This window comes from Anser cygnoides, chromosome 2 (assembly GCF_040182565.1).
Source record: "Anser cygnoides isolate HZ-2024a breed goose chromosome 2, Taihu_goose_T2T_genome, whole genome shotgun sequence".
In the NCBI taxonomy this organism is placed as follows: Eukaryota; Metazoa; Chordata; class Aves; order Anseriformes; family Anatidae; genus Anser; species Anser cygnoides.
This window is the reverse complement of record NC_089874.1, coordinates 140,670,263-140,694,349: the sequence shown is the minus strand read 5'-3', so window position 1 is coordinate 140,694,349 and position 24,087 is coordinate 140,670,263. Positions and strand designations below refer to the sequence as shown.

General features: G+C 38.8%; 1 protein-coding gene across 1 annotated transcript in view; it reads left to right on the top strand.

The window, feature by feature from the left end:
• Positions 1–24,087, top strand: part of STK3 (serine/threonine kinase 3) — a 142,260-nt gene that overhangs the window by 47,054 nt on the left and 71,119 nt on the right. The window contains exons 7-8 of the mRNA XM_048068668.2: positions 18,936–19,073; positions 21,551–21,676. Of these exons, the coding sequence (XP_047924625.1) occupies positions 18,936–19,073; positions 21,551–21,676 (264 nt within the window). The remainder of the gene's footprint in view (positions 1–18,935; positions 19,074–21,550; positions 21,677–24,087) is intronic.

The window sequence follows — 24,087 nt, the reverse complement described above, 5'->3', positions numbered from 1 at the left end:
TTGGTTGTGCAGTATGTTGGGCAATGCCACCAGGAAGGCATGTTGGGGTATGCTATGCTGTTTTTGAGTCATTGTTTCAGAACGTTGCCCTACATAGCTCTTTGTAAGGAGACAAGAGAAACTGCAAGAGGAATAATCAAGATATTGATCACCCTCTGTGCTTTCTGGTCTTGCTGTCTGTTCTAGAGAAACTCTTGCTTTATTACTTGTGCTTGGTGCTTTCAGGCTGACTGCCATGTTTTCAGGTAGAGCACCCAGACTTTCTCTCCCCAAAGTTTGAGCCAGTAGTCTTTGGCAGCTTTCCAGCTCTTGCTATCTTCTGATCCTGTTGCTCTTCTTACCCTGACATGAAATGGATTTGTAAAATTGCAATTTACAACCTGATGTTAGGCTACACACATAGGATTCCAGAGGGAAGATACGAGCCCGTATGTGGCTCTAAATACCATGATAGAGGAAAGACTGTTCCAGAAAATTTTAAAGGGCCAAGAAAGATGTAGATATTGTAAGTACAGTAATGGCACTCCTAATGCAAAGTTGTATGATGACTTCTGGTTTATATCAGTATATTGTTTTGGTATGGATGAGTGCACTGTATGTCTGGAATCCACATGTACGCTGTGCTATTCCTGTCCTTGCAAAAGGATGCCACTATCTTCCATCTCCCATCAACAACACCAGAAACCGTCAACATCAGAGCTCTGCTGTGGCCTGAGGACATTGCTCTTGTTGGTCAGATGTACATATGATCTCTTTTATGAGAGGAACGTTGCCAAAAGAAAGATGTAAGAAGTCAAGGGAGGTTCAAGTCGCTATGAAAGTGTGTGGCCACTATGCTTACTTTCTATCTTTTCATCTTGGATTTATACAGTAATGTAATATTTCTCAGGATCAGCCTCTGACAGTTTTCAGACAGTAGATCTGGGGCAATGTTTCAAGACTTACCCTTTGAGACTAGGGACTTGCCATAGTATGTCTCTTTTTTTTTTTTTTTTTGCATTGGAGAAAAGCAAAGAAAGTAACAATTTCCCCTATTCTGTGTCAGGCCTTGTTTTCAGATTTTTTTATCACTTCTCCCTTTATTGGTTCCCCTGAGGTAGTGCTTTAATTCGGTCATCATGCTATGTTCGAGTGCTAGGAGTTCTGGTCAGCTAAGAAGTGTGTTAGAGCATGCCTGAGATATTCCCTTACCTCCCCAGTCTGCTTGGATTCTGTCAGTGCAGGTAGGTGGTCTTTGCCTTAAGTTCTGGATCCGTTTGCTGAGGCTTAGAGATCAGTGTGTCTTTCTGAAATGTGATTCGGATTCACAGGGGTAGCATATGCATGGTTCCGCTTCAGATACTCCTGAGCCTGTACCCATTGTACTTTCAGCATCAGGGAGACAAGATCTTTCTGTATTCTTTGTGAATAGATCCCCATTTCTTTCTCCAGTTCTAGAGTGCTAAAGTAAGGAAAGTCTTTTCTCACTTAAGCGTTGTGATGTGGCAGGTACATAATTTCAGCTTTGCAAGTGGAGAAGGTATTTTGTATCTTGTCCCTAATCACAATTAGAGTTGATTAAGAGTACAGTAAATTTCTTTTTCTTGTACTGAGAGATTCTGCTCTGCAGTAGCATCAAAGGCTGATGCTGAAGTCTGAAGGCACCAAGGTGGGAACAGCCACATGCTCCAGTACAGGGTAGGGCCTGCCCAGCTGGAAAGCAGCTTGGCAGAAAAGGGTATGGGGATCCTTGTGGACACCAAGTTGAACGTGAGCCACTGACATCTTTGTTGTTGACGTGAACAATGACACTGAGTGTACCCTCAGCAAGTTTGCCGATGACACCAAGCTGTGTGGTGCGGTTGACATGCAGGAAAGAAGAGATGCCATCCAGAGGGACTTGGGCAGGCCTGAGAGGTGGGCCTGTGTGAGCCTTGTGAGGTTCAACAAGGCCGAGTGCAAGGTCCTGCATCTGGGCCAGGGAAATCCCAAGCACAAATACGGGTTGGGAGGAGAATGGGTTGAGAGCAGCCCTGAGGAGAAGGACCTGGGGGTGGTGGTTGACGAGAAGCTCGACATGAGCCAGCAATGTGTGCTTGCAGCCCAGAAAGCCAACCGTATCCTGGGCTGCACCAAAAGCAGCGTGGCCAGCAGGGTGAAGAGGGTGATTCTCTCCCTCCGCTCTGCTCTGAGACCTCACCTGCAGCCCTGTGTTCAGCTCTGGGGCCCCCAGCGCAAGGAGGACATGGACCTGTTGGAGTGAGTCCAGAGGAGGGCCACAAGGATGCTCAGAGGGCTGGAGCACCTCTCCTATGAAGACAGGCTGAGGGAGCTGGGGTTGTGCAGCCTGGAGAAGAGAAGGCTCCAGGGAGACCTTACAGCAGCCTTCCAGTGCCTAAATGGGGCCTGCAGGAAAGCTGGGGAGGGAATCTTTTTCAGGGGATGTAGTGGCAGGGAAAGAGGGAATGGCTTTAAACTAAAAGAGGGGAGATTTAGATTAAATATTAGGAGGAAATTCTTCACTCAGTGAGTGGTGAGGCCCTGGCACAGGCTGCCCAGAGAAGCTGTGGATGCCCCATCCTTGGAGGTGCTCAAGGCCAGGCTGGATGGGGCTTTGGGCAACCTGGTCTGGTGGGAGGTGTCCCTGCCCATGGCAGGGGGCTGGAACTGGGTGGACTTTAAGGTCCCTTCCAACCCAAACCATTCTGTGATCTTCCACATGAGGAGAGGTTGAGAGAGCTGGGACTGCTCAGCCTGGAGAAGAGGAGACTCAGGGGGATCTCATCACTGTCTATAAATACCTGAAGGGAGAGTGCAGTGAGGACGGAGCCAGGCTCTTCTCAGTGCCAGGACAAGAGGCAGTGGGCAAAACTGGAATTCAGGAGGCTCTCTCTGAACATAAGGACTCAATTTTTTCTTTTTAAACTGTGTAGGTGACAGAGCATTGGCACAACAGGTTGTTAAGAGGTTGTGGAGTCTATCTCCTTGGAGACCTTCAGAAGCCACCTAGACATAATCCTGGGCACCTTCCTTTGGGTGGGACCAGGTGGCTTCCAGAGATTCCTGCCAGCCTCAGCCACTCTGATTCTGTGGTGTCTCTCAGAAATTCTTTTGAGTTTATAGCCATTTGCTTCCATCTACGCCTTTTAATATAATCCTCCTTTTTCTTAACCTTTGATCTGCAAAAAGGAATGGAACATTTCAGTTAATTTTCTTACTCTTGCTGCAGTCTTTCATTAGGATTAAGCTATTGTTTTCTTACATTGGGAAGTTAACCAGCTGATGTTTTTCCAGAACTACATGCATCCCACAGCTAACATTGTAGATGTCAGGCATGCTTTATTTTTCTATTTGTCTGTCAAGTTCTTTTGCTTCTATTGTCTCTGCTGTAGGAAGCTCTTTAAATACTGTTTTCTCAAGCTGAGGACCATCGTGTTGGATAGAGGCATTTCTGTGAAGCTGTTTGAGTGGAAGGAATGAATACATACAATTAGAGAGAAAGAGAGTGGTGAGATCTTCAGCATTTTCAAAGCATGTCTTTCTCAGATCTGCAAAACCTTTGCTAGGTAGATCTGTGCATTTGTTGCAAAACATGATGCTATTCAGAGGCTGCTCAAAGTGAGAACTCTTGACAAGATGCTCTTTGAGCTGCTTTTCATGTGAACTGTGTAGTTCTCTGGAAGTTGATCATTATCGCTGGAAGAGCCAGGAGTATGAATATCAACATATCTGTTCAAGGATGAAGGAAGGCACTTACATGTAACTGTATACAGCTGCCATATCTTGAAGAACCTCTGCAGTCGAGATTTCTTCCCTAGCCCTTCTGCCTTGAGGCCTTTTTGTAGAAACCTGGGACAAGCTGCTAGGAATTAAGGGTATGATATGGCCCATTTATATGATATCAGTGTTTCTAGTCACTGGTTCAGCCATTGCTGTATTGTTTGCATACTTGAGTGATTACAACAGCCGCATTGCTGAACTGAAATTTTTCCAGTAACACAGGTTGTAAATTTTTGTTCCCTAAGCTGTTTGTGAAGGAATGTTATTTCTGTTTGTACCTACAGTAATGGAGCTCTGCTTTCGATTTTTTTCTCCTTACTGTCAGTCACTTATGGAAGCTGTGATAAGCATCTTTGAATGGAACAAAATGCAACAGGCTAGAAGAGACCCTTAGAAAAGTTAAGAAAATGTGATTAATAAGAGTGTTTGGACAAGGCAGTACAACACCAAAACCTGGATCAGAACCAAAACCTATAAAACTTTGTCACTGCTGAAATGAAATATTCTAGGTTAAATACTTTGGGAGTCTTAATAAATGCCTGCTTTGCATTTTTTTATTCTCCCTTCATATTTGTTTAAAACTTGGTTTAAGCAAAGAAATTTGGAGGTCAATTCCTCCTACTACAAACCTTCTGTCTCAGTGTCTGTATTCTTCTGGCTTCAAAATTTTACTTTTAAAATTTTTGAAATTTTTCTTGATTAAATTCTTACAAATCTTTCTTAATTCACTTTTTTTAGTACTGTAGAGTGACGACGTGCATGCAACTAAGGAGTTTATCTGCTTGAACTCTGTTATTTCCCTTAGGATGTAGAGTATTGTGAAGATAATGACCAGGCTTGGAGATCAGTAATGGCATCTAATTAGTGCGTATTGCACCATGGTCTGCTTTCTGTATTGGGTGAAGTTTGTTAAAAAGTGAGTGGGTCGTGTTGGGAGAAAGTAAAGATGGGTAGAAATGCCTTGAGATGTTGCAAATAATAACAAACTTGCATCATTCAGTGCAGAGTAGAATAAGCTACTAACTGGGCTACTATTTTTAAATACTTGTTACTTTTAACAGTTGATACTGCTATTCCAGAAGTGTAAAACTTTTGAAAAAAGCATGTCAAATTCAGAAATGGGTAGAAACAATAGTATTGATAGATTTACAGTCAGTTACAGTAGGTCTAACTTTGGTGTTTTATTTAATAGTGCAGGTTTTAGTTATTTTATAGCTAGTGGTTTTGTCAGAATAATCTCTGCCTTTGATCATGAATAAGACATTAACAAAGACATATTGTTTATTTGCTTTTTGGTGATAAGCTTGAGGATTTTCCTACCCCTCTGGAACTAGTTTCTCTGCATTATCAGTAAAGGTTATTGTATGGCTAATTACATGTCAGTTCAGGTTGATTTAAGAATACAAATGTTATTGCAGAAATAGAAGAGGCTTAGACAATTATTATTTTTAGTGTTCACCAAACCTCCAGGGCTATGTTTTTCTTTTTTATTGCAGTAAGTTCAAATGAGCAGGCTTGAAAAGGTTAGTTAGCCACTTGGGATATTAAAAATAAAGTGGAAACTACATTGTTTGTAGTTTTTATAATATTAAAAATGCATTAAAAAAAATGAGTAGAGAAAGAGGAAACAGCAAACTTCTGGTGAGTCTGTTCCTGTCTATCACCTACTGGGGGAGCAGGAAGAGATGGCTTTTAAATGAGTACATCCAAATGTGAGAAATCCAGAAGGTGTGCAGGAAAAATAAGTAGTTTTTAGCTTCGCTTCTATGTTTTGATGTTAGTCAAAATGTAATTCAAGCAATTGTATTCTGTAGCCACTGTATGACCTACCCAGCGGCAATCAGCCCCCCTCCCCCTTTTTTTAAGCTAATTGGCCAATGTTTAGTTTACTAAATGTCATCTGGACTCAGTAAAAAGCAAGTGACCTGCATTGAATTAGTGTAATTGTAATACAAACAGAACATCTCATAGTTTTGGTCTTATACAGGAAAAGAGAAAGTTGGAAAGATTTTTTCAGTTTGATAAATAAAACTGAAAATATGGGGAGCCAACTTTTGGCTCACAGTTCATTTTACCTGTTAGTGGCTTACCTCTTAGAAATAAAAAATGGCATTTGGATTTTGTGTGTATGTTTTCTCTTTGGAACTTTGGCCCCTTTGGAAGAATCTTTTAGGTTGTATTGTCTGTGAGTTATTAAATCATGATCAGTCGTTACGAATGCAAATTTCATCAGAGGCATTGCCATTTCAGAAAGATAATTTTTTTGATTACTGTCTAGGATTTGGTGTTTTATTTTACCTCTGTTGTGACTGATTTGGTAGTATCAATTTTGATTGTTGTTACAGGGTTCATACTTTCTGCTCTCTGTTTCAGAGAGCAATGCTTGCATCCAAAATAACAAAGTGCCATCAAGTATCATTTCCAATTGTATATTTGAATTTTTAACTTTGACTTTGCTCTTTTAGTTGTATTATTCAGTTTGGCTTTAAAAGGTGATACTTTAAAATGTAAGATGAGCGTCATTGTGTAAGGAATATTGTCTTGATTCTACTTCTACTATCATTTGGTGATTCTACTTCTCATTTGGTGATTCAAATGTCCAGATTGTACTTCGTTAGGCCTCCTACAGCTTGTATCTGTATCATGGCCTACAGAGTAGGGGGGGGGAACTCAAAACCTGCATGGATGCCATCCTGTGCAGTGTGCTCTAGGTGATGCTGCTCAGCAGGGGGGTTGGGCTGGATGATCTTCAGAGGTCCCTTCCAACCTCAGCCATTTTGTGATTCTGTGATTCTATGCACTAGCAACTGCATTCCCTTAAAGAAAAGGATGTAGATAACATTTACACTAATGTAAAAATTAAATTAAACGGCCACAGTGTAAATGGTATTTCTGTGAAACTAGCTAAGAGTTCCAATGTTCTCCCCAATAGGTAAGGAGGATAATGGTGTTCTCTGTACGTACCTAGTATCTGGGAAAACCACACTTCTGAGTCTTGTGTTCTCCCAGTACTGTGTGTCAGTGGTCCACAGACAGGAGAAGGTGCTTTCCGCCTTTACTTGAAGGAAGATGGAGCTTTGAGACATAAGGAGATAGTGTTCAGTTACTAGTAGTAACATGACTACTAGTAGTATTACTACTAGGTAGTGTTCAGTTACTAGTGTTCCAGTCATAGACTACGAAATCTTCTGTAATTAATTAGACGCTTCCATTATTTCAGTGGATTGTGGGTGTTTAATATTTGGAATCTTGTAGTTCTATTTTTGTTCGTAGTTGGAACACTGCAAATGAATGAGTCATTTCTGCTTGTGATAAAGCAAAAACCAATCCCAAACACCTGTTGGTTGTCATTCGTGAAAGAAATAGTAGGAAACAGTAGGAAACAAATGTTGTTTCAAGAATTGCTCCTTAGTGTTTTATGTTTCTTCTGTCGGGTGTGGTCATTGTTTGCCTACGTGGGTTGCTCTAACATGATGATCTTCCTTTGCTGTTAACAACATCACCTTTGGAGATCCCCGTGAGCAGTCAGCCACTGTAGCTTTCACAGTCACAGCGTGCAGGTCATTTTTCTAGCAAGGTTCTCTACTGGTTGTGACATGGCTAGTTTCAATGACTGCTTTCTTCTGTGTTATGTGTAACTTCTTGAAGTATTGATTCTTAGATCTAGGTCCTTATGTAATCGATGTATAATCAGAAGCGAAGGAGCTGTTCCAGGGAGAGAAAACAATCTGAAGGACTAGTTGCATATGGAGTGTTGCGAAGACTTTTCTTTCATTTCATCGTTGTGTAATGCACCATTCTGCTGAATTTGTAAGTTAGATGTGGGGAAAATAGCATGTCTTTTCAGGCTTTGTTGTGTGAACATTTAGGGAATGTATACGGATGGTTTGTGTGGACACAGGGCGAATGGGAAGGTGGTGGTGGCAAAGATTTTCCAATCACATGCACAAATTTTCATTGTGCCATTCTGAAGCTGTTTTGTGTGTGATTTTTTGGTAGAATACAGTTAATTTCAGTTAATTTAAAACTTTCCTACTTTCTAATCTGAATATTCTTTGCTGAAACTTTAACTCATTAGCTCTTTGTTCTGTTCCTTACAGACTTGAAGAATATTGTTTTTCCCCCTTTAAAGTGGCATTTAACATGTTGGAGACATTATCATGTTTCACACTATAGTCACCTCCTCTTTAGTCTAAGCAATCCTAATTCGTTCAAGCTTTACTTGCAGATTGTGGTTTTTTTAAATATCTAAGCATTCTAGTGGCTCTCTTTTGGACCATGTTCAGCTGGTGCGCATCTCTCCAAAAGTGTGATGCCTTAAAACTGAACACAATACTACTGCTGGAGGTCTAACGTGTCTTAAACAAAGAACAACTACTGCATATTTCTTGAATGTCTTCTGTTGTTACTACTGTGTGTGGTTATGGCAGAAGTTTCACGTTTACTGGCCAGCCAATTTACTGCAGCTTTTTCTCACAAATATAAGTTACTCACTTTTTGACTCCTCTATTAGTAAATAAAACTGCAAATGCAGTTTTTCCACTTCATGTCTTAGTGAATGTTAATGTATTTCTGGATGTAATCACTGCCTCATTTTCTGGGAAACTATGGAAAAGACTGTGGGAAGAAAAGAAAAGATTCTGTTATTAAAGTAAACTATATTGTTGTGGTTTTCTTGGATGGAAAGTAAGTTTCTTAGTCTGGATAACAGAATTGATGTAATGCCTTTAAGGCAATGCATTAATATGCAATACACCACTATGTCTGTGAACTTCAAAATACTACTGAATCAGCAGTAGAAGGAAACTATAGTGAAACAAGAACAAATTAATCGAAAGAATATTCCCTGGATTTAGTCTCTTGTACTTTGAGAACAATTCCCATGTTTTGTGACTGATAAGAAACAAGATGTTCAGGTTCAATGCTGAAAAATACTACTTGTTCGTGTTCCGTACTCATGTTCTTAGACCTCTCAGATTCTGTGCAAATTGGAATTTAAGTGGTAGCAAGATGCTTCTATCTAAGAGAGGTACCCAGAACTCATGAAGGCACCTTCTTGCTCTTTGGTTTCCTGGACACTGGTGTGCCTGTGAAATATCCTTTAGGCAGTGAGTTGTCTGGCTCTTGAGTAAGGTCTGCCCTCATGGAGAATCTGATCTGAGAGTCTCTTAAATGAAGCTAAAGTTATGGTAGGACCCAGAATTGCCTGCTCTGAGGTGGAGCTGGCTCGGTCTCTGTTACACTGATTTTCTCACGAAGAGCTGGTGATGCTTGACATGATCAAAAGGAAGTTTGTTCCAATACACTATATTTAAAAATACATTCTTTTACGAGTCTTCATCAAGTAAAAATTGAATTAGGTTAGACCACTGCATGAGATATTTCTTTCAATCTAGAGGCAACTTGTTTAATGCCAGTTTCTTTTGTCCTGCCTTAAAGAAAAAAAGAGGAAAAGGGGGGTGGGGGTGGGGAACACAACAACAAAACCCAACCTACCAAACCCCTCTTCCCACTCTTGAAAAGACCTCTAAAAACATGTACATCCTCCCTCCTTCTGCTGCTAGTTAAGTGTATCTTGCATGGTCAGTGTTGAGACAGTGTACTTCTCAGAATGATAATAAATTAATTTGTGGCTCATTCTGAGTTTTTCTTTTGGTGAGTGGAATTGTTGGACATGCTATCAAATCCTTTCATAGACAATGTCTGACTGCTTCAGCTTCTTTCAGGTGATTGAAACTCCTGAGGGCTTTTGCATTTCTTGCAGGCTTTTTTTGTCGTGTTTTGTGGTAGTGTTCGATGTATTATTATTATTATTTTAAATCACCGTGAGTTTTTTTTTGTCCTGCACGCTGCAAAAATGTGTGGACTTATAATTACTGGTGATGTGATCTTTCAGTAAAATGTGTCAATAAAAAAAAAATCTATAAAATGTTAAGTAGTTACGTGGTTTTGTACTTATTTTTGAATTATTCACAATTATATTTCTCTGAAAAATCCTTTACGTGGTGTTTTTTAATATATATCCAAAACCTCTAGATGCCTGGGGTAGTTTAAGGAAAAAATCTTGAGTAGCTTGGAATGACTGTGTTTTCAGTGAATGTCTTCACTTTAAAAGTTGTGTAATTTGGTTTACTTAAAAACAAACAAACGAAAAACCACAACCAAGTGTTAGTGCGTAGTCAGAAACCTTCATTAGATTATGGATATTTTGAGGCTTTCTTTTTCATTTCTACAAGCTTTGAAAAGACATCTATTGCACTGCTTTACAGACTTGCTATCTTACATTGCAGGGGAGAACACTGAGGGTCAGATTGCTGTTTCTTCTGTTGCAACTTCACTGACTTCAGTGAGTTCGTAGCATTGCAGGTGAAATGGAAACGTAACGTTACTTCTCTAAAAAAGAAAGGAAATGGGAGGATGAAATTCATGTAAAGGGCAGATTTCACGAATATTTTGTACTGAAGAGTTAGGTTCAGGAAAATGAGCCCTGCTGAATTGGATGGAAAAAATCTTTAACTATGCCATTTTAAAATACAAGATGGAAAGCTGGGACAAGATAATGGCTGAAAAACCTGCAGGCAAAAGTCATGAAAACTTCCCCGTATCGTGGGGAAATATTTAACTACATTGCCTGGAGAAAAGACCTGGGTAGGTCTGCTGGACTTGAAGGGAGAATAAGAAGAATAATCCAGCAACAAAATAAGGCTATTGGAGATAAACAAAGTTGTTTCTTGGCATACAACCTAGTTAAGTACTTCATTGAGTTGCTTCCAGATCTCTTTGGATAGTAAAAGTGGTAATTTAAGAGAGATCAAAAATTAAAAACAAAAACAACAAAAAAGAACGACAGCAAAAACCCTGGATAAATTAGAGAGTTAACTGGCAGTTGGACAGTAAGCTGAGGGGATATTTCTGGGAAAAGATTGGTGGTAATAAATATTTTTATTACTCAGCAGAAAAAAGGATTTGAATAATGGGCACGTACGTAGGTGGCACAGTCCTTTATATGAATTAGCAGTGGGAACTTCCTCTTGTTACTGCTAATTGGATAACAGCCAGTGTAATAAATGCTGCCTTTCAAGCACGCTGATGCAGGTTTGTCTCAGGATATGCTAAAACTTAAATCCCATGACATGTCATAACTTCAAAAAAAAAAAATAAAAATTGCTTGTATGAGTGAGCTTGTTTACAAACAAAAGAACTAACCCCTGGTCTGGATTAACCTGTGGTTTTGACAATGGTGACTATGTCAAGTTGTCACCAAACAAATTATCTGTAGTATTCTTTTGAAACTGAAAGCAAAATTTTTTAAGTGTCACCTTCAAGTAGAAAGAATTCATTTTAGATGTGAGTCTTTTGCAGCTGCTGTTGTGTGATGATGTTATCAAGGTGAAGGTTGATTCTCTTCAGCGGGTGTACAATTCCACCTGCTATTGCGAAATGTTTGAGATCGGTATCTTTACATTCTTGACCTATTGTAACGCTGTCAAAATGTTATGAACTTACTAGCAATAATAAATATACGGGTCAATGTGTGTCTTATCTTTCAGTAACCCATCTTTGTTGTTAATCATGTGATTATTCTTTTCATTATCTGTCTTTTCGCTGCGTTTATTACTTTATTGCTTTACATCTTAAATGCATCATACTTTGCTTTGAACAGCAAAGGTCATCTTTCCAGAGAAGCCATTCCAGTGAACGGCTGTTAAACCACCGGTAACAGCTGTGGTGTGTTCTTCCTTTTCTTTTTCCCCTCAGAGTTTTCATTTTTTGTTTGTATTAAAAATGCTACTGGTGTTAATATGTGAGGTGTCTGTCATGTTTTCATAAAATAAATGGAATATTGTTTTCACTGTGTGGAGCTGTTGAATATTCTATGTGGTGGTGAATATAAATGTTACGTGTGTTCCGTATGTTGTATTTCCCACCATTAGTATTAAAAATTCTGTATTATTGTTTGTCCAGAAGGTCTCTGGACTAAATCTCCACCTACCCCTCACATGCTTGAGGGCTGTGTTCGTAATTCTACCTCTGCTTCACTGGGAGCTTGGAGAAGCAGGCAGGTATGCCAGCACCCTGTTCCGAGTTTCTTCTTCAGTTTGATGAATTGCCAGTGCTAACTCTGTGAAGAAAGTGACTTTTTGAATGAATAGTGGTAGAAATCTTCAAGTTCTTGCTTAATGTTGGAATTGTAGTCTTGCTGAAAGTATTTATTTTTTTAAAAAGTTTTGCACTGTCCCTTTTTCAAGTTTTGTGAAAGCGGAGAACTTTCCCTTCCGTCAAGATGATCAGGCTTTCAGAAGAATTTAACTGCTGTTTATTTCAGATGGGATTTCAAAACATTTTTCTTTTGATACTTCATTATTAATGTTGACTGAAAGACAATTTACTGTATACTTTGTGTTTGGTAGGTGGACCAATTCATGTATTAGTACTCTGAAATGTCACACATTAGTAACAGTCCTCCCATTTTATTTATAGTGCTTTTTTCTTGCTTTATCAGTTTTCAGCCAGTTCAGCAGAGCAAATGAGACCTCAAAAGATACTGTTAAGAAAATGTAAGGTGTTGGAAAACTCAACCAGCAAGATCCCAGCACAGTGTAGCATGTTAGCTCCTGTCTGCTTCAGGCTGCAGGCCCAGAGTGAACACGGGCAAGAGTTTGACAAGCTAAGAAAAATCATGATAAACGGCAAGCAACAAAATCCAGAATAACAGTTGATATTTCACAGCAAGGACCTGCAAATAACGATAACGTGATATCCTAGGAGGTGTTCTCTACCCTGCTGGAAGTCAGGAATGGCACGAAGGTGCTAGGCCGCATGTGGCGTTGAGCTCAGGGTGGGCACAGTTGTGTCTGTAGAACAGGGACATGGAGTCACAACATAGAGTGGCACAGCCTGAGCCAGCAGGGGAAACTGGGGCTGAACCTCCAGGATTTACTTCCACTTGGACCTTCAGGGGCTACCTTGACTTGATGAGCCTATGAAGGGTATTCCCAGGAGGTCTGACTGATGCATCTGCTCCTCGGATTGTCACTGGGACAGGCTGGCAGGTGGCAAGCGCTCTGTCTGTTTAGCTCTGTGGAGACACAAGTGTCTCAAAATACCAAAAGCGTTGCTACTACAGTCATGTAGCTGTTATTAATTTGTGGCTAATAGCTTCTTGAGGGAGAGGCTTAATGAGCTGGTATTCAGATGTATAATAGCTTAATTTTTGCAAGTCCTGCTGTGTTTCTAGGAAAAAAAAAACCCCAAACCTCAATAAACTGTTGGCATCTTCAGGCTGTGGTCTTGGTTCCATTTTGCTGTCCAGCAAAGACAATGGTTAAAGAATTCAGAAGCAAGTAGGGGACCTGGGTGAAGGTCTCGCTCTCTCAAGTTATTGATGTCCTGCATAGCGGGGCCATCTACACGTCAGCTTTCGGGGTGGAGGTGAATGTGCAAACTTATATGCTAATTTTGTGAAATGATTTTTTAAATATGTATACCACCATGCCCTAATCAACGATCATCATGGCTAATTCTGATTTTGATAGGGATTGTTTTTTTTTTTACTGATATGCTCCAAGTAACTTTACTGAGAAGAATATATATTTATAAATGGAGAACATCATCTTTGATAGCTTAAAACAAGAGTGTGTTTTTTGGCTAAGGTATTGAAGAAGCAGTTGTCCTTTGGGTGGCTGGATCAGTCTGGAGTGGTTATCCACTGATATCTGAAGATACATTCAGAAAATGTTTTTTATGACACAGTTTTGGAAAAGTGTTACTGATAAATTAAGAAAATAATATTTACTTGAAAGCTTTAGCATTTCTCTGCTCTTTAATTCAGGGTAAATTGTTATTCAGCTTTTCTTGTGCAAAACTGAAGTGTGTACTTTTCTTCAGTGTAATTCTTCAAGCAACATCTGTTTGAAGTAGGAGAGGCAGTGAAAATGAAGAAAATGACATTGCACGGGCCACTGGATGCACAGTTTTGATTTGAGTAGTTCATCTCAACCTCTAGTTCATGCTGCTCTGTTGCCACTGAGGTCAATAAATAGCAGTGCTCAGGGGAGGGTGTGTGTGTAATTGAGTAAATGAGGATTGGTACATGGCTGAGGAAAAGAAAAATTAAAAAAATTGCTATGGGGTACTGTAGTGACACATAAAGATAAGCTTTTCAAACACTTGAAATCAATCACACATTCAGATTCCAGTTAGGGATTTTATCAAAATGTGGGGATACTGAAAATCTGTTTGGATCATCTATCTAGGAACAAGACCTATTTGTAATTCTGGGCAAAAGAGGATGAGTATGCTAGGTCTCCACAAACTGCGTTTGTGGGCTGAAGGAAGGTAGTAATTAGGATGCTTCTAATAATTAAATTAAGCTTACACTGAAACGGAACAGGAACCAACTTCCTTGTTGTTAAACACACAATGGGTTGTTCAGTAAACTTGTTTTTCACTGTTGCCGAGTTTTTGCCAAAACAAATAGAAAAGCTGAGCAAAGCAAAACCCACATAGGACCTGCAACTACCTCTCCCTTCTTGTCCATGCTGTTGCTTCATTTCTAGGCAGTTGTTGAATTGTATAATTAGTCATGTTTTGGTAGCCTTTTTGAAGCCTGTTCAAGAGGAGAAACAAGTTCTAGGACATAAATCACAAGTTTTTTTTCCAGCTGATCATTTGTTTCTAAAACCAATAAAATGTTGCATTGTTTAGTATACATAATCCTCTTCTCTGCCTTCAGTAGTATTTTGTGATCTGAAGTGTGCTGCTGTGTTTAAATGTATGTTAGAGTCTACTTTGTGCAGGTGATTGATAACCATGTATAATTGTGGTGCCCAAAACTATGGATTCACAAACCATCAGTGGATGTCTTGTATCCTATCCTTACCCTGTTTCTTAAAAATTAAATGAATAAATAAATAAAAAAGCATCACTGCAGATGCTAGCTATGCTGCTTCACAGCACGAAAATGATAAAATTACTGCAATCTAAAAATGTTTGCTTATCCTTCAGTAGCATAAATGAGATAGAGCAAATAACAGTAACAGGAAATCAAAAGCCTTTATTACAAGTCACTGAAATAAGTGATAGAGATAAGTTATTCTAGGAGCTTTTTTTTTTTTTTTTAAAAAAAGTACGTCTACCACAATTGGTAGATCAATTACTGTTGATGACTTAATGTGGTTTTGGGCTGTGTGAAATACAGATGGATTACCCTGACTGACTGACGGGAGGAACGAGCTGCAAGGATTTTCTGAGTAGGGAATTCCAAATGCAATGTATGACGATATCATTTTTCTTTTGGCATTGCCTAATTCATCTCATTACACTTTCACGCCAATAAAAATTGTCCATAAGAGAACCTTCACCAATGAAATGTTTGCAGCCTGGCTTTATTTTAAAATGCTGGGCCCTTTAAGAATAATAAAAAGAAAATTATATGCTGACTCGCTCGTTTCTGCTCTCTCTAGAGACTCGGCCCGCTGTCCAACATTCAGCTTAACTGCAGCAGCTGGTTAGTGGGCAGATAAGTGCTTCCAGAGTAAGCTGGGCAGTGGCTCTGGTAGAAACTGGATTACGTTGCCTAGTGCCCAGAGCTGGCCACTGAAAGCTGCCCTAGATGATGTCTCATCTCTTCAGCACAGCACTTCCAATGCCCCTCTGGCCCTATTCTCTTGTCATATATTATATTGTTGTATATATTGTATTCATCTGGTTTCCCTGAGGGGTGTAGAACTTGTCTCAGAGCTCCATGTTAAAGACGATGCAGAAAAGAGTTGTGCTCGAGGCTTAGGAGTGGCAAGGGTAGTTCAGGACAAATAGAGCATCGGGTCTCTGTTAGACAGGCAAAGACAAACACAGGTAAAGCTGTCATGGTCCCTAAGGCCTGAGTTTTGATGTCTCACAGCTTAGAGATTTATTTAAAGGATGACTAAATGGTTAAAACTGAAGATTGAGACTTCTTCAATCCCACTGCCTTGACAATATTTGATCCCTTACTTGAGTAAGGCTTGCCAGCCTGCCTCAGGTACACAGGGCAGTGTGGAAAGCGATGTTGAACGTGGGAGAGAGAAGAATTAACCCTGTTCCTTTCTTCACAGAAAGGGTTGTGAGGCATTGGAATAGGCTGCCCAGGGAGTGATTCGGTCACTGTTCCTGGAGGTCTTCAAAAGACGTTTAGATTTAGAGCTTAGTGATATGGTTTAGTGGAGGACTTGTTAGTGTTAGGTCAGAGGTTGGACTAGGTGATCTTGGAGGTCTCTTCCAACCTAGATGATTCTGTGATTAGTATGTCAGAGCCCTGTCTGTGGAACAATTTCCTCTGATGTGTCGTCCTGCAGTTGGTGCTGTGGTGCTGCCAGGAGTGGCTCTAAGGTGGATGGAAGGATGCCTTAAGTGCTAGCTGGTGCCACAGCGGTGGAATCTATCTATTTATTTAGAGCATTAAGTACATAACTAATAATAGCTGTAGGAAACTTTTAGAGAAAATTATAGGTGGAACGGAAGCAAGAAATTGCTACAGGTAACACTTTAGGAGAGCAAAAGAAGCAGAGAAACATAGGATAAGATGAAAGAAGAATGTAAGAGAGAAGTGAAATGTCTTTTATTTGAAAATAGGATGGAGTTCTGTTAGGATAGAAAAGCTGCATTTGACAAGAAGTGAAAGCAAAAAGTAAGGATTAAATTCCTGTTAGATAAGAATTTTGGTTTTATTCCAGGAGGTCTGGGACTAGTTTTATAATTCTCTGGTGATTGCTTTGCAAGTTCCTTGGAAAGAAACGGAAGAAAAGAGAAGCTAAATTGTGGATTGTTTTGAAGGAGAAAGGGAGCTTAACTTTTATGCACAGAAGCATGCAAGCCAGTATTAGGAAGTAAAGGGGCAAGGTGGAATTGAAGGTGACATCCAACATTTCAGGCTAGTTAAGAAAAGGGAACAATGAGGGAAGTTCGCACGAGCAAGTGCATGATCTAATTAGCATGTTGGACTACGCATTTGGAAGAACTAGTTTCTATGCTTTCTTGTATTACAAAATTTTAATGCAATCCAGTTTTTTTTAGATAACACAGCTCATATCACATATTGAGATTTTTAAAAAGTCTGCAGTTTAAGCATTAAATAAGTATACATGTTTCTGAAGTAGGCACTTCAGCAAATGTACAAAGCATAAATGTCATCTTAGGACTCTAGCTTTGAGTATCTCCCCTTGAGACTTTTATTGCTTGCCATAAAAGAATGATTCATTATTTCTGACTTGTCATTGTCCTTTTGTAAGGCATTAAGAAGTCAGTTCTTTGTTATAGTTTGCTGCTGTATAGTTGGTCAAAATAGTTTCCTGGAAAACTTTCTGCACATTTGAGCTTGATACAACTCCAGAGCTACTCTCTTCTTATATGCTGAGACAGGTCAATGTTTATTGTCAAATAGGAGGTATACATTTTGACACCCCACAAACAGAAGTCACCAGTTCTCTGTCATGGCTGTGTGCTTTCAATAGCTACTGAACAGCTAGCAGAGCTAGCTGTTACAAGTAGCTATAGATAAGATTAAAATCATCAGCTCAGAGTTCAGAGGAATCATTACTTTCAAGGACAGGAGCAGCTGAATTTGTTCTACACTGCTTTACCAGAAGCACTTCATTTGTACTGGCAGTCTTGGATCATGAATAAGTAATTATGGCCAGTGGCAAGGTAATAGAGTGCTGCTTCTTCTGAGTTCGCTCACCGGCTTGGCAAGGCTGTCCACTGACAATATGAAGCTATTGTAGCATACATCTTAATTTATTACATAAAATGCCTAGATTTGGTCCTGTAATGTTTGTATTAGGCAGTGTTAGATAGTGAAATAAGTTTTGTACGTGTTTAAGTATTTGAATTGAAATAAAGTATTCGATACTGAAATAATTTATCAAGATACAATAAATAAGTGTATCATTCTGTATGGGTCCTGCCTTTCTTCAGCATATGTGAAGAATTTTAGAAAAAGGATTTTGAAAAAGTTAAACCCACTTTGAAGACCAGTCAAGCTTCTCAGGAAGCTATGGATACAGTATTGGGAAGCTTTCTCTTCCTTCTCCCCATGTTTCAAATGGTTTGAAGCTTCTGCTGCCTCTACTATGTTAGTGGTATGCATATTTAATTTTTTTGCACTTTTCACTTTTCCACTGAGTATGTAATTCTGTCTATGCTTGTAGAGAGAAACATATGAAGGACTGCAGGCTTACAAAACTTCCACTTCCTTTCACTTTTGAAAACGTGACAAAACTGTGCCTGCTGTTAGGAGGAGGAGAAAATGTTCATTTCTGTCAGTAGACCTGGTTTTCAATAGGTGTCTTGCTGTCATGTGTAAATCTTCTGAAGTGATGCTGTATGCATTTGGTATTACATATGGAAGTTCAAAATTTCCAGTTATCTTACAGTGGTCTGTCATAAAACAAATGGTACAATTTATCTAGCTTTTGAGATTTCTTTATATATATATACACACACGCACACACACATTTATATATACATATAAAATGAATCTTTTTTTTCTAATTGAAGAATGTGGGTATGGTTCTCAGCAGTGTGGAATTTTATTTGTAGGTAAAATGTTGCCTTTTCACTTTAAAGTAAAATCTAATTGCTAATAGGCAAGTTACTTGATTATTTTTGTCATCGTTTAGGCCTTAGGTCTTACAGCACTTGTTTCAAAAGCATATTAGGAAAAACAAGTTTTAAAATTACAACCAAATAATAATGAATGCAGAAGCAAATAGTAGTCCTACCAACTCTCCTGAGCAATTCTCATATAAAATGAAATGTAGCTAAGAGATGAGAAGGTGAACTTGGCTTTTCACAGTGACTTTCTTGTGTCTGTTTAAGTGAGCAATACCATTATTTCTACGAAGAAATTTCAAAAGAACAAAATCATCTCTCGAGACTGATAAACAATAGATAAAATGGAGAGTGATGTGCTCAGTGGGATACAGTTTAAATAGAAAAATCTAATGGGAAGTAGCTACATTAGTAGCAGATGGATTTGCTTCCTGAATCTCAATCTGAGTGGAAATCCTAGCCTACTTAAAATTTGTTTTCCAGATTCTTAACCTGATAAGGAAGGTGGATAAAGCAATTTATTTCCTTGGCTTCAGTGCTGTGATAATGTGTTTTGTTTAACTTGCTATTGTTTGCTTTTTATCTAGGCTATTTTTATGATTCCTACAAATCCTCCTCCAACCTTTCGGAAGCCAGAGCTCTGGTCTGATGAATTCACAGATTTTGTGAAGAAATGTTTAGTGAAAAATCCCGAACAAAGAGCTACAGCAACACAGCTGCTACAGGTCAGTATTTAAGTTTCTGAGGAAATGCAAGTTTTATGGTGTTTTTTCCCCTCTGGTTTTAAATCAGAACTGAAAATTTCTAAGAGCAAGCCTTATTTTAGCTATTATGCCTTATTTCTTTTCTATTTCTTGGCCTTCTCCTTCAGCTCCTGTATCATTTTATTTTTCCTTTGTTGCTTCTAAACAATAAATTGCTTATTATACTGTTTAGGGCTGGTTCGTGCTATTAGAATTGTATTCTTGTTTGCTGGGTAAAGGCCTTCAGTAGATCTCAGGGTTTAGGCACGTGTTAAGTAAAGGAACTGAGCCCAGGTGACCCCTCAGTGTGGACCACCCATGGAGTATACTCAATCTGCCCTTTTGGTTATGTCAAATTAAACAAGACAGGTTGTTCTGTGCCCTAGAAGGGTCTGATGCAGATGGACAGTATAAGAAGGTTGTTCCTGGGCTGAGTTACCCCAGTTTTTAAATTGGAGCCACAATAGGCAGCATGGACATGTGCGCCAGGTCACTTGCTGAGCTGCTTAGTGCTTGGAAATTTAACAGTTGTTTTGTTTTGGCACTGAGGTATAAATGAAACAGATAAATTTCTAAGAAGTACAGAAACGAAACAGGAGGGACTGATCTATCAAGGAAGACTAAGTATTGTGAAATCTACATCATTTTACAAGGGCTGCACATGTTGGTGCATGGGGGACAGAGAAAACGTGAAGACAAGTTTCTTCCTTTGGCCCTTTATTTGTGTTATCCCCTGCCTTCAGTGCTGCCATAGTCAGCCTTCAAATAACTAAGGGAAAACATGCCTGTCTGTGTGTTGTAAAACAAAGGTAATGAACTGGGGGGGGGGGGGGAACCCAGCATTAACAAAAAAACAAGATGTGTCAATTTCTAGAAAAACTATAATAGGTTCTTGATGATGGAAATGGAATCTAAAAATTCTTGTAAATAAGCTTTCATTGCTAACGAGACAAGTGAAAAATGTTACTCCTTTTACTTTCCTGATTACTAATTCATTAAGCTTCTTCCTTTACACTTTTCACTGCTATTGGTAAATATTATTCTTGATTTTCTTTACCAGTCTATATAAGAATCTGATTTTCTGAAACTTCTGCTTTTAAGACAATTGTGATAGATTTATTTATTCTTTAAGTTGGAAGTTGGTCTTTTTAAAATTTAAATTAGTCAACTCCTCTACAAGGAATAACGTAAAAAATTTTCAAAGTAGTTTCCAGTAATAACTTAGTAAATTTATAAGTCATGGTATGAAGTGTTTTATTTTTCACACTGTGAGAACACCATGTAGAGTGGAAGGACAGTAAAAATTGGAACTTTGTGATTTTTTAGTATGATGACAGTATTTGAGACCTTAAAGATTAGAATTTCATGTGGTTAACTGATGGCTGGCATCTGGATAAAAGAGACTTGCATTAGTGCACACAAGTAACACAAAAGCGTCAGTGCTACTCTTTCCAAATACTTACTGGCCGGAGAACCAAGTGCTGCATTCATCACACGTAGGTGTTGCCTCTTCCCCAGCTGGACCGTGGAGCGTGCGCGATGGAGCTGGAGGTGCTGTGGGCGTGTTGAAAGGATATGAGCAGGAACGAAAGCACTGCTTGTGGGGAAAGGTCACGGAGGAAAAAGGAGGGTAATTGGATTAATATATCAAAGGAGAAGATAGGTAAATAGGTACAGGACAACTGGATTCGTCAGTTCTTCACGGAACAATTTTTTAATGTTTAACAGGACATTTCTGAAGCTTGCAGAGCTACTTTTTGCCTTGATTGCATTTTCATATGATGGTACAAAACCAGGGTATTACTAACAGCAGATGTTTACTAGAGAGTAAAATGAATGTAAATGGTATTGTCCACAGGTTGTCTTAAAGGAGGAACTGTTGCTTTAAATGGCCTTGAATTAGAATTAGTCTTCCTGCTAAAAGTAATGTATTTTGTTTTGCTTGTTCTACGTTTCAGCATCCTAGATGAAGAAATGTTTTATGACATATTAAAGTACAGGTTTGTTGAAGTAAGCAACAGCCACAGTTGCTCAGCTTACAGCCACTAATTTATGCTGTCAGCTTGTTAAGATTAATTAAATGCTGTAACTGAATATCTGAAAAAGTTTGTTTTTCTATGTCAGACAATCACCACTCTATTTATTTACTACTGAATGCACATTTCCTTTGGACAATTATGTCCTTAACTATAAAGCAGTTGTTTTATGATTACATTTCCCAAGGCTTGCTGTTTTTTCTTTTTTATTTTTTTTTTTAATATAAGGTAAGTAAAAGTAAAATCTTAGTTAGGAAGCAGCTAAAAGTTATCGCAAGTTGTGTTAGTGCAGATTTTAATTACTGTGTGATGTGAAGTTTATCACATTTATCACTGATGTCTGTGGTGTTGAATAACACTTGCAATTAAATCTGAATCCTATCTGTTGTAATGATGTTATATAATTTCTTTTTTTTTTTCTAGCACACGTTTATAAAGAATGCAAAGCCTGTTTCAATTTTAAGGGACCTGATCACTGAAGCTATGGAGATAAAGGCAAAGCGACATGAGGAACAGCAGAGGGAACTAGAAGAGGAGGAAGAAAACTCGGTCTGTGATTTTTTTTTTCCCCCTATAACCATCCATATTTTATAGATAAGTTACTGTTCTTTTTTGCCTGCTTCTTGTCCTTATATGTTCAAATACTTTTCTTTACTGTTTCTACCAGTTCTTTAGCCTGTGAGGTCTGAGTGTTCTACTCTTATTCATAATGAATAATGCTTCTGTGAGTAATGCTGTACGAGCCACCTTTCAGCACTATTTCATGTGGTGCCCTAGTAAGTTTTAGGAGGTGGGAAAAGAAACCATGTCAACTTCAGCTGTTCAGACTAACATTAAAAAAATAAATACTGTTGGGGTCCCATATTCACACGTGGGCTTTTAGGAAAATGCTATAATTTTCAGAAGTTCAGACTACTTAGCTTTTTTGTAACGTCTAATACACAAAATAGTTATTTATGAAGCACAATAAGTACGTATTACAATACAGTTTAAATCAAGTTGTGCGTATAAAGTGAAAATGGCAAAAACATTTCATTCCTCAGATGCTGCTGTTAGCATATGTTTGAGGTGAGAAGCAGGTCATGTGGTAAATAGATTGTATTTGTAATTATTTGGCAGTGTTGGAAATAAGCCAGTGTTCCTAGCATTATTTCTCTCCCTACATGATTTATTTTAGGTCAGTCTTATGCAATGCAGCACTATGTGCTTCAAAGAAGTCTATTGCCACACACACAATGAGAGCCAAGGTCATTGAGGAATAACACAGAGAAAAGATGGAGACTGGAATGTCAGTAGAAATCTTACAGCTTTGAGTAAACAAAAGAGAGCGGGATAGCAATGCGCTCTGCCCTATCCCAAATCATAGGATCTTTATGTATTATGGAGTGTTAGCTGATGATCTGTATGTGGGAATACTTTTAAAACAAATACCATGCAGTATTTCGTATCCTAATTTATAGTATGGTCTTCTGTTTGCTGGATGTCTGGTTGTTCGAAGGGTATATTCTAAGAATATATATATAGCTTGTCTTTTTTAAAGTTGGTTTACTCTGGATAGTATTTGCTTAGTAATAAATCAACCAGGGAAGGTTGGGAATTATTTTTCTACGTTAGGAAATGCTACTTGTGAGATGTGTGACTTGACATGCGGTGTTGATGTTCATTACTTAATATATAGAATAGTTGACATCTGAAGAGACTGATTATTACAGATGTTAAAAGTTAATGTCATTACTAGCACGCTTTCCTCCCTACTGTTGCCTTATGAATTGTGGACCTCAAACGTTTGGGCATTGTTGATGCTTTATTGATGAACCCCAAGGTTTAGTATAAGGACACCTCAAATATAGGGTTTGAGTAGTATTCTGCTGCCTCTGTTATGTCGCACTAGATAGGAGTTTTACCATGTACTTCTGTTGTTCGGTGAAGTGATAGATTATAAGTTTAAAAAGACAGTAAGACCCTGCTTGTCGTTACGTGTGAGAGGTGCATCAGATCTTGAAAATTACAAATATCTTTGGTAATCAGGGTTGAGACAGAAATAGCTGTTTGTTAAAAATAAGTGCAGTTGTTTTATAGTCTATGAAATGTGAAGTTTATCTTTTTTTATTGATTGTATCAGAATTTCTAGGGACTGTAGTCATCCGCCAGTGCATGAGCATCATCATACTCTGAACCAGAGGACAGCATCTGCTTGAAAGAAATTGGTCTTAAGTATAAGGCAGAAGACTGGAGTGGATAACAGGGAAGAACAGACAAGGAGATGCAGATTAGTTAGCATGGGAAGCTCTGGCATTAGCTTGCCTTGCTCCATCTTCTTTCAGGATCGTGCTGTAGAGGAGTTTTAAAGGACAGTAATGGCAGTCTTGCAGAGGGCTGGGGTCAATCCTGCCAGTAGTAGCAGGGGACCTGAGGAAATGATAAAGGCATTCACTTTGAATTTGTTAGCTCACGTGTTAAGTGAGTCATGGAAGAGACCAATTTGAGGTGGAGTTGACTTCTGAGGACAGAATGAGATGACAGAACGGGAGAAGGCCACAAAGGGGTCCTCATCAGCTCAGAAAAGGAAGGCAGTTGAAAAATGAAAACTGAAGTATGACTTTATCATAATGAAACACAGAAGTGGAGAGACATACAGCAGCAGACTAGGCTACACAAATAGTCTGAAGTCAAATTCATTGTGGGCTAAGGTAAATGAGGCTACCTTATGTTTATTACAGACCTTTGTATGCTTTTGAAGCTACCGTAATTCATAAGATGTGTTTGCTTTACCAGGGTAGTGTGATTGTGAGCTTAACTGTGTAGTTTTCCAGCAAAAGTCAGCATTGCTCGTGGTAGATACAATGTCTTGTTTTTTTGTTTTTTTTAGTCTGTGTCATTCTTGTAAACTTCAGTAGGGGAAGGAACAGATCTCCTTTGAGCTTGGGGAAAGTTTCAGACATAGAAGACCACATGCAAAT